At 35.5% G+C, this 14,169-nt stretch overlaps 1 protein-coding gene across 11 annotated transcripts in view; it reads right to left on the bottom strand.

Moving 5' to 3' along the window:
• PPFIA2 (PTPRF interacting protein alpha 2) overlaps positions 1–14,169 on the bottom strand; it is a 290,199-nt gene that overhangs the window by 62,852 nt on the left and 213,178 nt on the right. For all 11 annotated transcript variants that reach the window (XM_063154956.1, XM_063154954.1, XM_063154955.1 and 8 more), the window contains 4 exons: positions 13,669–13,785; positions 3,223–3,444; positions 2,446–2,592; positions 534–668 (listed from right to left, as the gene is read on the bottom strand). In XM_063154956.1, the coding sequence (XP_063011026.1) occupies positions 534–668; positions 2,446–2,592; positions 3,223–3,444; positions 13,669–13,785 (621 nt within the window). The remainder of the gene's footprint in view (positions 1–533; positions 669–2,445; positions 2,593–3,222; positions 3,445–13,668; positions 13,786–14,169) is intronic.

The following is a 14,169-nucleotide window of genomic DNA, read 5'->3' as shown; positions in this document are numbered from 1 at the left end:
TCTTTGCAGATATATGATACAAAGAATTATTCAAAGCAAACCTTGTAAGCATGTACTGCAAGTTGCCTTCATTTGTGTTGCCCAAATGATCCCATGTGCCACAAGGATTTGATTTTATAGCACTTATTGCAATAAAACTAGATGTTTTTTATATACATAGTATAGGAAAACATCCAGAAGAACTAAGCACCTGTAGGAAAGGGACTTCCCTCACTGCCTACCCTTAAATTAGAAACTGCTACACAGTAAAATGAGTCCTCCTAGAGTAAGTAATGCTCAATTGTACTGGAAATACATGACTCCCTTGTAAGCACAGCCTAGGCTAACTTACAAATAACTACTTTTCCTGTCATAAAAATGCTAAGAATTACAAACACGGCATTGAAACCATTCCCATTCACATGTTTATCAAGAAACATTTTCTTCCTTCAAATTGGTACAATGTTACCTTTGTTTTGTCCTTAAGGTGAGGAATCAGCCTGCAAATCAGTGTTAAACAATGGGGCTTCTGAAGTGAGCCTATTTCTCAGTACCTTAGTCAAAGCTGCAATTCTCTGAGCCAGTTCAGCCTCCACTTCAGGTAAGGTTTCAGCTTTCCTCATCGTCTGCTGCAGCTTCTGCTCAGCCAGCTCGAGACGCTCCTGCAGCTGCCTGTTTTTGTCTTCCAACTGAAAGCCAAAGGTAGATAAGCAAGTATTAAAAAAATAAATATTAAGGATTTTCCTTCCCTTTCTAAAGTATCAGTGAAATGATAGCAAAACTCCCTAACAGCAAGACAACCCTTAGTGTGGGAGAGGTTACTGGAGAGGTATTAACTCAAGCGTGGAACAATGTAGGCTGCCAGTCTTTTTACTGATTTGAGGCTCAAGGATCTCACAAAGGTGAATAAAAGGACTTGTAAGATGGCACTAATGAAGAAGAAAAAGCTCCACTGATAGATGTGGTATTTATCTGGCAAAATAATAGTACTTGGCACCAGTAAAATGAGGATTTTCTAAATGGAAATACAGTCCACCTTACAGAAAAAATGTACATATGAGCTAAAATGGGAAAGAAGTACAATTCTGAAAGCATAGAATTCCCCGAATAAATTGCCAAATATAATTTTCTGAATGAATGGCAATCACACATTACGAAAAGTTAAAATTGACATTTCATTACAATTAAATCTCATTTTACAAAGGTGAAATTGAGTGAGCTGTGATAACTATTAGAGGGAAATAGGAGGACTTTTTATAATTGCAGCATCTTCTGGCCTACTGAGATGCAGCACACAATTAAGATTTTTTTATGGTGGCTGCTTTCTTGTTCAATCCAGGTAATACAACACAAAAGTGAAAAAGGAGTGTGATTTTAGATTATTTTTAATCCTTCAAAAAGCATGGAAAGCCAGGCTTTTCTCATCTCCATGCTGCAAATCAACTTTAGGTCTGATTATGTATACTCTAAGCCTAGCTGCTTTGATTCCTGCTTTGAGCAGGCAGAACTCTGCAGCACAGCTTGACTTTGGCAACAATAAGAACTCAGACACAAGTACCTTACTTTTTCCATCGTTGGGTGGTTTTTCCCCTGACAATTGAAGACACCTCTTAAAATAGTCTAAGGAAGCTGGCAAAAGCTGGAGAGTTTGAGTTCTGATGGTTTAGTTTCCCTGAAGAAGTATCAAATACATATATACACACACAGATACAGGGAGATGTGTGCTTGTGTGTGCAAATATATCTGCATACAATTATAGAAGCAGAAATTATCACATCACACAGGCTAATTTCCCATATAGCACTTTAAATTGTTTAAAGACATGCTAGGAAAAAAAAAGTCTGATGCTGAGGCTGGGTTTGAATGATACAGGATGATTTATATTCACTTCATGTTTGCTTTCAGTTTATATCATATTCTTCAAATTACAAACCAGTGTTCATTCCAGATTTGGAATCACCATGGAAACAAAGTACCACGAGAGAAAGCTGCACAGTCATGTTATAAGCTTTCTTAAAACATATTCTCAGTTAATTTAGCTTTTTAAAATTGTATTTGCACTCTACTCATTTGTAAAATCATTAGAATATATTGTATGCAAATTCTGATCTTTTCTGCAGAAAGGAATTTTTTCAGCTCAAGCTATTTTTTAGAAAACAAAATTCCAAAATTGTCACATAAGAAGCCAAGATATTCCACTACCTAGGGAATAAGACTGTGTGCACTTATGCAAGACTATCAGAAAATACAGTTATTTTCCAACATTGAATGTACACATTGAAATTATTGTACACAGCTGTAATAGCTGATCCGAAATTTAGAGATGCGGAACAATTTAGGAATTTTAGATCAAGTGATGTGTGGATTAAAACTGAACAGATTAACCTAACAGAAACCTCATGTAGTAAATTGCCATCAGTTTTCCTTGTGCATGAAGAATAGAAGTGGCTGATGCAGGTGCAGCACCTGGCGCAGGATGGCTTCCTTGTTGGCCAGCTCGTTTTCCAGCTTGTCGTTCATGTCGTGTATGGAGGTGGATTCTCTCTGAGCACTGAGGTAGCGCTTCTCCAGCGTAGTTATTCTTTCTTCCATATCCTCCTTTTGTGCCATTGCCTAATGAGACAGAAAAAGCCCCATCAGGAACCATCCAATTGAAATGCTACATAATTTTATATCAGTTTAATTTTCATGCTAGCAGTAGACAGGATTGTAAGGTAGGCTCAGTAGTTTATTTCCAGTTTTAAAGAGAATTCTTTGGGATTTCTTGTAGCTATGATACAGAATCACAGGATCAGCTACGTTGGAAAAGACCTTTGAGATCTTCAGGTCCAACCTATGACACAACTCCATCTTGTCAATTAAACTGTGGCACTGATGCTATACCCAGTCTTTTGTTGAAAAGGAACAGTGTAACAGGAAGGTAACTAATGAATACTAAAATAGATTCTAGACACCAACCATCCACACATAGTGAGAATATCTGCCTAAGAGATGATATACTGAGAAACATCACAATTTAAGAGGAGGAAAGAGAGGGAAATTTAAATTTTACTTTCATTTATTAAGAGGAAGGAATACATTTTTAGTACCATTACTCAACTTAAATTTTCTGTCTCCTATGTTTAAGGGCTTTCATCAGTGCTCAACTTTTGCTGCTCATATACATTGGCCTCTATCAGTTTGCAGTGGATATCAAAGGAACAACAATCAGGAAATATGAGGTGAACATGGTGAATTCCTTACCTCTCTAATGTCTCTCTGGTATTTACTGTTCATTTCCTCTGTTTTAATGAGCTCCTTTCTCGTAGTCTCTGCTTCCTGCTCTACCTCTCCCACCCGAGAAGACAGTGCAGCCAAACGCTCCTTCATCTGTGCCATTTCATAATTTTGCTTTTCCAACAGCTCCTGAAGCTCAACAACTTGACTGGCTTCATCATTTGAGTCTATTGAGCCATTGGATAGGCGCTGTTAATTGAGAAGAAACATTGATTAATTATCTTTTAACGTGGGCTCGAGCTAAAGAATTTCTAAAGAAAAGACTATTTTAGAAATTATCAAAGTAACTAGGAAGGGAAAAAACATTTTCACAGTAGATAAGATAGGTATAGCTACAAAAAAAATCACAGAACATGAATTCATATAATTAAATTCCAGAAAGTAGCATCACAGAGAGATGTAAACGCTTGCATTAAGAGCAGAATACCACACATAAAAAGGTTTAGTTTGGCATTATGACTATTTGAGTACAGATTACAACAATACTTTTAAAAGTCATCAATTTGCTTTCATTGTTCTTAACTAAACTTACATAGCAGTTTAACTTAAATAAAGTTTATATCATTTACAAAATATACCATGCTGCAGACAGGAAACAACATTAATAAATCACAAACTCAGTGTACCAGGAAGTGCTTTCAGTCTGGACAACATACTGGTGAGATTTACATTAGAAACAAGTTCTGCTGAAGTAATTTATGTGCTGCTAAAAGCCTTGGTGTGAATATAGTTACAAAGGAAAAAAAAATCAAAATTCCATAACACATGCTGCATTTGGGATATGATCTCAGCAATATGATTTATATTCCAAATGAATGATTTCAGGATAGAAGTGCGTTCACCAGCAGGACTTGCTGGTATTGCCTCATTTCAACAGATATTAACATTAACCTTTTCCAGCATAGGCTAAGCTTATGGTTTCATACAAATTTAATACTCTCATGTGAAAAAAAACAGGCATAATGAACAAAAAAATATCAGAAATATCTGACTTGACCTGCAACATGAAAAAATAAAACCAAAGTGCCTAACCTGGCATTAACTTTCTTGATCATGTACAATTTTATCAGCAAAATTTATATTATGAAGCACAGGAGCAAAATATTTTGCTGTAACTACAGTTTTAAACATCATAGAGAAATATTGATCCTAAAAGATCCTTATTGTTCTCAGGTGATAATGTGTACATCAATGTAGATATGAAAAATTCTTAGCAGCATCTGAGGGGAAACCAGCTTTCATTAGCAGTTTGTACTATTATTGTCTAAATATATTTATACAGAAATCCTCTGGCACATTCTAAGAAAATTAAATAATGGCTTCAACAGCATTCTTTTCTCAATCAGCCATAAAATGAACCCAGATCAAGATCACCTGCCCCACTATTCATGACTGAACAAAATTACTTTAAAAATTCACTACATCAAGTAACTCAGCTCGAAAGTTGCATTCTTTATACTATCTAATTATACTTTAGATATTTTATGTTAGCTAATGAACCATTGTTGATTTACTTTCAGGACACCATGGCAAGACGACCATAGCAAATTAAAAACTTATTTACACTTAGTTTGGTATTTTGAATGTGTTCAATTATTCTGCTTGAATCAAAATGCTATTAATATGTAGCAGTCACAAATTAAACCATACTCAAATTCTCAAACAGGATAAGACAACTAAACCATCATACTTTGAAAATTTTGAAAATTTAAGATAAAGATTTATCTATGACAATTATAATCTCTTTTACAGTTATAGTCTCATACAGAAATTTTAGCAGTTTCCACAGGTTAGCAAATTTTATCTTGCATGGAATTTGCCCTGCAGTTCTCTAAAGAGCAGTCCAGGAATGCTGCAAAGTTATAATAAGCCAAAAACCAAATCTCAAATGCAATAAATGGCATATGTTCATGTACCTTATGTGACACAAACCCTGTTCATTATGAAATGGCAACCCGTGGGATCTGGGAGTACATTCACTGCAAGAGAAGTATTCTCCTTTCATTAATGAAACTTTTTTCCTTAAGATATGAATAACTAAACCTCATAGAAATTAAGTCTGAAGAACAATTTTTTTCTACTAATTTACTTGGTATCTGAGATTTCTGGAAAGACAAGTGATATTGCAGTTACCATTTGTCTCTCACCACTAAACCAATGCTGTGATTGACAATTATGTATGCAGGTACTTTGATCTATGCACATTAACTTCCCTCTTAGTTCTTTGATGAACTCTTTTCACCTAGTGGTTTAATTCTAATCATCATTCAGCATTGCTTTAAATTTTTCCTGTATTCATATATAGAGCTGGTTGGTATTTTAAATTTCCAACTTACTAAAAATATCAACATTTTTGTTTTCCTGAGTAAGATCAGGATTTTAAAAAAGCTTTTGTAAAGACATAAATAAAATTTTAAAAACTCAGTTTAAAATCTGGTGTATTTTGAAGTTTGAAGCATGCTTTAGAAGTTTACCAAGGGATTTTAACCGACATTTTGTCACTTTTATGCCTTGCTATTATTTTATGATATATCCATTATATAGGAACATTACATACAGCAATCACTTTGAAAGACCACGGGTAGAAAGTTATTAAGTCCTAGTTCAAGAAATACCTGATACAACATTCCTCAGTTTTTTAAGGAGGGCTTTTATCAACAGCTGTGGTAATAATTCCCCTTCTCTCTCCCACAAAAATAGCTTGAACAAGAATGTGAAAATATGCTGTGTCAGTAGAAGGAAAGGCATTCTGTAGATGGTGATTCCAATTCACTTTCTGAATGAGTGAAAGGAACAGGAACCTCCCCTTCTCCTGAGAAGTTTCCTATGGAATAAGCTGGAAAGACAGAACTGCAGCATCTTCTCTATCATCAGTTTTATGAATAATGTCCATGTTTGATTGTTTTTCTTGTTCGTTCTCTTGCTGAATTTTTTTAATCTGGTTGAATTTTTTTGTTTCCTGGTATTTAAGGAGCTTCTAGTTGTGGATGCTGTCCATCAATTTCAACACCTTGCAATTAATAAATCAATTACAATGTTGTTGCTTTATAATAATTACAATCCTTTGTAAATAAACTATTAGTTGAATGTTTGAAACAATGAAATTGAATGGATATCTGCTAATTATTACCTGAAGCACTACAGGAGAACTTTTCAGAAAAGTATACTCAAAAAAAAGTTTCAAAATAGACATTCTTAACTATCATATCCCTATACTACCCCAAATGGCCAAAAATGAAAGAAATAGTGTCAAATTGGGGTGGTGGAAAAGAAAGTACTGGAAGTAATCTGAACTAATGAGGAAATCTTTAAAGAGGGAATGATAAAGAAAGCTTTATAACTGGTCAAAACATTCTAGCAGAGAAAAAAAAAATGTACATGGTGCCTAGATCTGTCTTAGAAGTTAATCATCCAGATGAAGTCTTCAACAAATTTTAGGATGCTGTTTATCAAAAGTGGTCATGAAAAAGCTACACATGGCCACACTCCTTAAGTTCACCTAGTTCTCAGGAAATAATCTAAGACCAATGGCTACTTTTCCCCGACTAAAGAAATGTGACAAGCAGCTCACATGCTTCAATGCTTTGAGGGTTTTTTGCTAACTGGTTTACCCAACATAAACAGTCCATCTGTTTCTATCACATTTACTTATTGAGACTTCAATGCTGCAGAAGTAGCATCATGACAAAATTCCCCCCTCATCTTTCCTGCCTTCCACAGACGTGGCAGGTGCACACAGCTGCCGTGTGTGCTCACTGCTGCACACACTGGGAGGGCTCTGGCCTCTGCTCCTGCCCCTTTCCACAGCTTTCTCAGCCACACGAGAAATCTGGATGGCATTGGACTGAAAGGATCAAGAGAAGTGTAAGACATCTTTCCTTGTGCTAGGTAAGAGCAAACAAAGGTTTATGAGCAATGACATCTCTACCCAGCAATGCAGCACTTGCATCCCTCCTCTCATGGGAAGAATGAGGGAAAGAGCAACAGCAAGAGGATGCCTGCTGTGGGTTTTTGTAAGCTAGGATTTTTTTTTGCTTTTTTTTTCTGTTACATCAGCATATCACCACACTAGATAAGTAACTGATATTGCATAAAAAACATGGTTATTACTATGGGTTTTAAATATACTCTTCCTTCATAAAGAAAGCCTTTACACTCACTCAAATATAGTCAAACAAGATTGGAGGAGAAACAAAAAGGATGGAATAATCATCAAGTAAGTCTGATGACAATGATGGTACTAACTATAACAGATGACACACTGCATAGACAGGGATGAGGGGATAATAGGGATTAAACAAGAAATATCTGGGGGGAGAAGTAAAATTTTTATTTCTTAAGGTGTGTGGAAAAGGAAGAGAAAAGTAAATGTTCCCTAGCACTGAAAAGAATGAAAAGGAAAATAACATTGCTGGAACATGATTTTCTTTCTTTCAAGATCCAAAAAGCACAGCAGTAAGACAATCTGCTGTTCACATAGGAGTGTCAGCAGGGAGAACGACTGCAAATTGGAGCATTACAAATAACCATAAATCCCCCCATATTGCTGCTGCTCTCTACATGAGAGAATAAAAGGGAAAGCAGCTGCAGACTAGGTTACTAAAAAAAAAAAACCGAAGAAAAGGAATAAAGTGTAAAAGGAACACCATGAGAAATTGTAAATTAAGGCTAATCTGGAATACTGTAGTCTTTGTTAATCTAACTCATACTGCCATTTCAATTAAACAGTAGCAAAATAACACTGGAGGCAAACTAACTGGAGTTACACATAAGGTAAAATAATTAAAAAACCCAAAGGACCAGTAGGGACACCAGTTTACAGAAGTTTGCAAAAGAAATGGTAAAATTGTCCCAGGTTATACAGCAAAGTTCTTTTCCATTTTATTCTGTAGAAAGAACTTATATTCAACTAAGTATGTGGTGAAATGTACATGAAAACCTAATTTTTAAAAAGGAAATCCCAAGAACAGTAAAAAAGCACCTCCAGGTGCTATTTCCTCTCCAGCTGTAAAACATCTGACACAAAATATCTGGTCTAAATACTATCCACGAGTAATTACTTACATATTTTGTGCTACACTTTAACCACAGAGAGTGGCGAGGAGGAAACCAATAAGATCTCATGAGGTTATTTGTGAACAACCTGCAGCAGAGACAGGACTCATTAATGTGACAGAACTCCTAATTTGTGCCTCTTAGTTTTGGTTGTACAAGCGCAGGTGATTCACAGGATGTCCATATGCACAAGCATTTCCATGTCAGAGAACTAAATTAAATTCTGTCTAACCATAAGGTACCTTTGATAATTGAAAATAACCTAAAAATTCAGAATTCTGGTCTCAGAACTCCTAGAACAAGTATTTTCATGGTGTAAACTTTGGGGTTTTGTGTGTATGTGTATTCTCCCTTTTTATTTGTGATTTTGTTTATTTAAACCCTAAAATGGTCCTCACATGGAAATCTGGAAAATTTTGTCCCAAGTCCTGAGAGAAAAGAAGTTTTTTTTTTTATTATTTTTAGCTTTGTATTGATGGAGATGCTCCTTTCAGCTTAGAAAAGCCAGTCATGAAGGCCACATCATCAAGGAAGAGACAGAAATACAGGTTACTTCAAAAGTCAAATAAACTTCTCTGAATTCTATACCATAGGAATATAAAACAGTAAGTAAAGTAGCAACCAAGTTAAATTATAAAGGTCATTTACTTTTATGAAAGCAAGTGTAAAAATCAATGCTGCAAACAGTAAGACTTAGTGATGCTGTTTGAGATGTAAGAATAAATAACCACAATAATAAGAGGATGCTTTTTACTATAGTATAGAGTTCTTCCACCCCATTCCATTAAAACGCCTCATGCAAAACATTCAAAGAAACTGATACCAACAGAGACACCTTGCTATGCAATAGACCAAAACCAAAGGAAAACTAAACAAGCATGATCATCATCCATGTAACCAGCACACAAACCAGAGTGTGTAAAGCTATACCAAAACCAGTAGCATTAAACCTAAGCTGTCACAGTCATTTCTAAGTGGTTGATTGCCTCTGTACTTAAAAGTTATTCTACTTCTCTAGGTTGTTTCACACATTTTGGTCTGTGCCAGGCAGTAATCTGGTCATTAGAGGTCTCCTCTTCTATTACTCTGAATTGTCTCCAACCTCTAATTAGCTATCAATTACAATATTCTCTCAACTGAAATTTTTCTTCCCTACCACACTACTGGTGTAAAAATAGCTACCTTCTCTAGCACTTTCCTCTCTAAACATCCTCACTTTAGTGATCTTTCTACTTAGCCATCAAAAGACTCCTAGTTTTGTTACTAAGATAAAGATCTAGAATGTCTGTTTCCTGATCAGCTTTCAGCTCTTATTCATCTTTCTGATGCCGGTGATCATCTGTCCCACTTTAGTTCTTTTGCAAAATAAGGGATGGGAGGGTGTTCACTTGATGGGTGAGCATTTTTTCTTCTTGTTGCTGGTCCCTTCCAAAATGCCTGCCTGTTTCTCTTTTACAGTATTAGCAGACTTTCTCAGCTCTGAAAGACAGAAATCAGTTACTGCTCCTTTATTTTGAGGGCTATCTAGCTGTTCCAACCAAACTACACACACAAAATCAATTCTCATTTGCTTTGACTAGCACCTTTTTTTTAGTAGCCTCCCCATTCTACCATTAGAAATTATCTCCTGGCAACTCCTTGCAGTAAATCACCCAGCAAGGTCAGTCAGCCTTGCTGACAGCTATCACCGTACTTGAACATGTAGTAGCATATAGGGGTTTCTACTGGGTAAAAAGGAAAAGAAATTTGTATGAATGCAAGGGACACTAATTTATAGGAAACAAGCAAAGAACTGTTTCCTTGAAAAAGATCTGAGAAGTCTATTGATTTATCATTTAAATTATGCATAAGTAATGCAGCTCTGTATGCTACACTGTGGGGCACAGTATTCATAGTCATGCAGCCAAACTAAACTATTGAGCAGAACAGTACTTACAAAACACTTGCCTAGACTCTTTCTGAAAGAACACTGCATACTGTCCTTAGATTCATGAAGGCTTCCAATCCCAGCCACAGCTTTTACCCATGTTTCCTTTCACCCAATACTCCTCACCTCCCCAGGTGTGTCAAGCCATCAACATTCATTAAGTCCTCCTCAGCACATGATTCTTTAATTAGCTTCATCAATATTATTCCAGAAAGATATAATTTAAAAAACAGAAAGATATCCACACTTACTGTAAATAAACTCATAATCTGCTAATCAAATGTATTTTGTATTATTTCTCTAATGTAGAAAGTAAAGGCTTTGGGGCAAGAATCACAGCTCCCAATATTTGTTATACATCACATTTATACATAAGTCCTTCCTTCACTCCTTTCTCTGCCATTTCACTGTGCTGTCAGTTGAAAGATTTTTTTATTTATTCATTCAAAACAAAGGTGTGTATGTGATATAAACTTTTTTCAGTAAAAGCTGAAACTGGAAGTTTTCTGCAGATTTCTATTAATCATATAAAAACATGCATCTGAAAATCCAAAAATAATCAAGTCCAAAACCCAGAACAGATTCTGATGATTATTCTGAAAGACATTTGCTACTTTTATAAATAGTATTTAGATTTGCACTCTGAACATTTTAGCTCACTGTGTTTGCCTTGGCAAAACACCTTTTACTCCTACAGAATACAATGCCTACAATTTTTATCAATGTTTTCACAGATTTTTACATTCATAACTTACTGATTTAATTTGAACATTTGATTTAATTATTGTAATATGTTAGTGTTATGAGTAAGAAGAAAAAACCATGATTCTTAAATAAGCTCAATGTGACAGCCAGAGGTTTTTTATAAAGAAAAACAGACCCAGCTGTTTAGCTCTTGCAAAAAGTAAGTATATAAGGCTCTGAATTCTTCATAAAATGTAGCATCTGGTCTTCATGGCACCAGAAATACCAGGCTGTTTCACCTCTCCTGGTATATGTATCTGCTTCCTTTTGTATCTGGTATTGTTTTGAAGGGAATTACAAATTTCTGTTGGTAAAACTGCCCTTACTATAGGTAGGACCAGTGTGCTTCCAAGGACAAAACCCTGATTTACACTTCACTGAAATACTTAGCTTTTGTGGCTGCAGTGTAACAGAAATTCATGCTGAACTGGAGTTCTCAAGCAGGAAACTTTTTGATACAGCCATGGCATCTTTGAAATGGATGCAGTCATAGTCAATGGATGTAGTCAATAGTCATTTCTCAGGCTAATTAATCTCTGATAAAACTCCACTGACATCAAAGAACTATTGCAATGCTTTTTTAATATCTGAATTATAATATGTGGAACGTAATTTAGGAATATTCTCCATTATGAGAGGGAAACAAGCAAAATACAATTACAGCTCAAATGGTGGACATTTAAGGTGTACAACTTCAGAAGATCTGTTTTTCAAAACAACTTTAATGCTTCTTAATGCATATGATCCTTTCTAAAAATACTGTTTTACTGAATAATTCAACTTTCATGGTTCTTGAGGAAACCGAAATAAATATCAGTAGGAAACAATGAATTTATGTGAAAACAAACTCCTTATTCCCAATATCTTATTTTTGGCTGTTCAGTCCCACCATTGCAGCATCCCCAGATTTCCTAATTCCTTCATTCACTTTATTCCCTTTTCCCTTTATTCACTGAGAACTCTCTCTTTCCTGGCTTTTATCTGTGGGGCAATCAGGCAATTGTCCTTAGAGATTCAGTAAAGGATCTGGGTGGCAGCAAGCCAGACCTAAGTAGGAGAATATCTGATAACAGAAATGGTTGCATCTTAATTCAAATGCCTCAGCAGGTGATCTTTGTCAGATGTTCTTTAAAACTATTTTCCAAAGTCCTTTAAAGCTCTTTGTGCAAGTTGGCCTCTTTGCAAGTTTCCATATTTTCTAGCTTTTAAGCTTCTCTTTCCTCAATAATAACGAATTGATGATGGCCACCAATGTAAATGCAGAAAGGTAGAGAGCAGCTAATGCAGAGGATGTGAATTAGAGTGCATTGGTTGGTCTGGTATCAATACAGACTCCTCATAAATCCCTACCCAGTATGCTTTCATTACCATAAGGAGCAAAAACCTTTATTTCAGCTTAACCCAACCAACCTAAATTGTTTTTATTAGGAAGCACAGATGTTTTCTGGACATAATATTCTAGAAACATTCAATTAAAAAAATGATGATAATGATATGTTATGTTGGACTTCATTCCTCTCATGAGTGTTGAACTATGCAGATTTCTTAAGGATGGATAGTCTTATTCCTACTTCTGCTTGTAAGTAGCGAACCCAATAGCTCACATCAGAAGACATGGCTTGCAAAGAAAATGGGAAATCAGAGATTTTTCAACAGTGTAGCTGGATTTAAAAGCACAACTGAGAGGGGTGAACACTGTTTATAAAAATTTCACAGATGTGTCTGTGAATAAGGTTTTGCAAAAAGGGAAGTGTAGTTGAACAGCATTTGTTTACTGTGTGTTTCTCAACCATATATATTACTCAAAGGAAAAACACATAAACTGCAAACTGTGTAAAATTAACGCCTGCACTGTGAGTGCTCCATCGTAAATTGGATTGACTATAAAATAAATAATGATGACAGCTATTTTTTCTAAGTATGATTTATGCCACTGTTCATCATATGGCGTTACACAAAAATGCACAATTAGAGATCCAAGCAGCAGCTCTACTGATTTCAGCTGTCTGTCAAATGTTATGTTACGCTATCATTTTAATTTATTAATTCTGAAGCAAGAGAGGAAGATGCTCAATTTGGTTTTTATCAATGTGGAAATCTAAGGCTAAGGAGAAAACCTTTTTTACTTAATCAGTGTCTACATTTTGCTGTCTCTCAGCATTAAGCAGCAAATACTTGGCCTGAATTCTACATACCTATTTCCTACTGAAGGAGTCCTATGTAGCTTCTCTCTATACGAACATGGACAGAAATTGGAAGAGTATCTATAGCAGCATAGAGCAGAATTACTTTTTCTAGTTTTTGTGTCTCTGTTACCCCCTTAGGGTCTCTTTTTTCAAGAATGTTTGCATACACAGCTTTCCACATATACATGCCAGTGCACCTTGCTATTCTCTATGTAGCATATATCAGTAGCATATAGTACTCATAATTGTAGCATAATGCAACAAATTCCAAGAAAAGTTAGTTATAAGCTATGGATCTAACTCAATACCCTATCAAAGAGCAAGGACCTGCCAATTTGCATTTGTTTTCCATTTAAAAAAGCTCATTTTTTTCATATTGGTTTCAGTAGGCAGACAATACTCTAAACGGACATCCCATAAAATATTCACATTACTAAAATCTAAAGCCTGATTATTTATCATATGGATTGTTAGACTGAATGACAACTAACATTTTTATACCTTTTCATGAACCTTTTGCCCTGGCTCCATTCCTTCAATATGCTCTGACTCAGCAGACCCTTCCCCAGCTGCCATTTTCCTTTGAATGTGTGCATTTTGTTCACGCAAAACTACAATCTGCAAAAGAAAGAAAATAAGTGGTAAATATACATAAGAAACCAGAAAAACACTGAGCAGACAATTTTCAAAGTCTATCAACAATTCAATTCTATGTTGGCCACTCGTAGTATTTGCAAAATTCATTCATTATATGCAGAGAGGCTTAAAACCCAAACATACTAATGATATCTTAAGGCCATTAAGGATACAAAGGACAAATGACATGACAGTCAACACTGTCTTATCTTCTATCCTGCTTTTGTGGTAGGACACTTTTTTTTAGCTTGAAAGATGAAACAGCAGTTAGCCATTGATTTTTTTAACACTGTGAGAACAAGACTTACTCTTTTATATAGAATTCAATGAATGCCATACTTGTGCTACAGGAAAACAGTACCAAGG

The sequence above is a fragment of the Melospiza melodia genome, chromosome 4 (genome assembly GCF_035770615.1).
Source record: "Melospiza melodia melodia isolate bMelMel2 chromosome 4, bMelMel2.pri, whole genome shotgun sequence".
NCBI classification, from domain to species: domain Eukaryota; kingdom Metazoa; phylum Chordata; class Aves; order Passeriformes; family Passerellidae; genus Melospiza; species Melospiza melodia.
The sequence above is the reverse complement of the archived record's forward strand: the minus strand, read 5'-3'. Positions and strand labels throughout refer to the sequence as shown.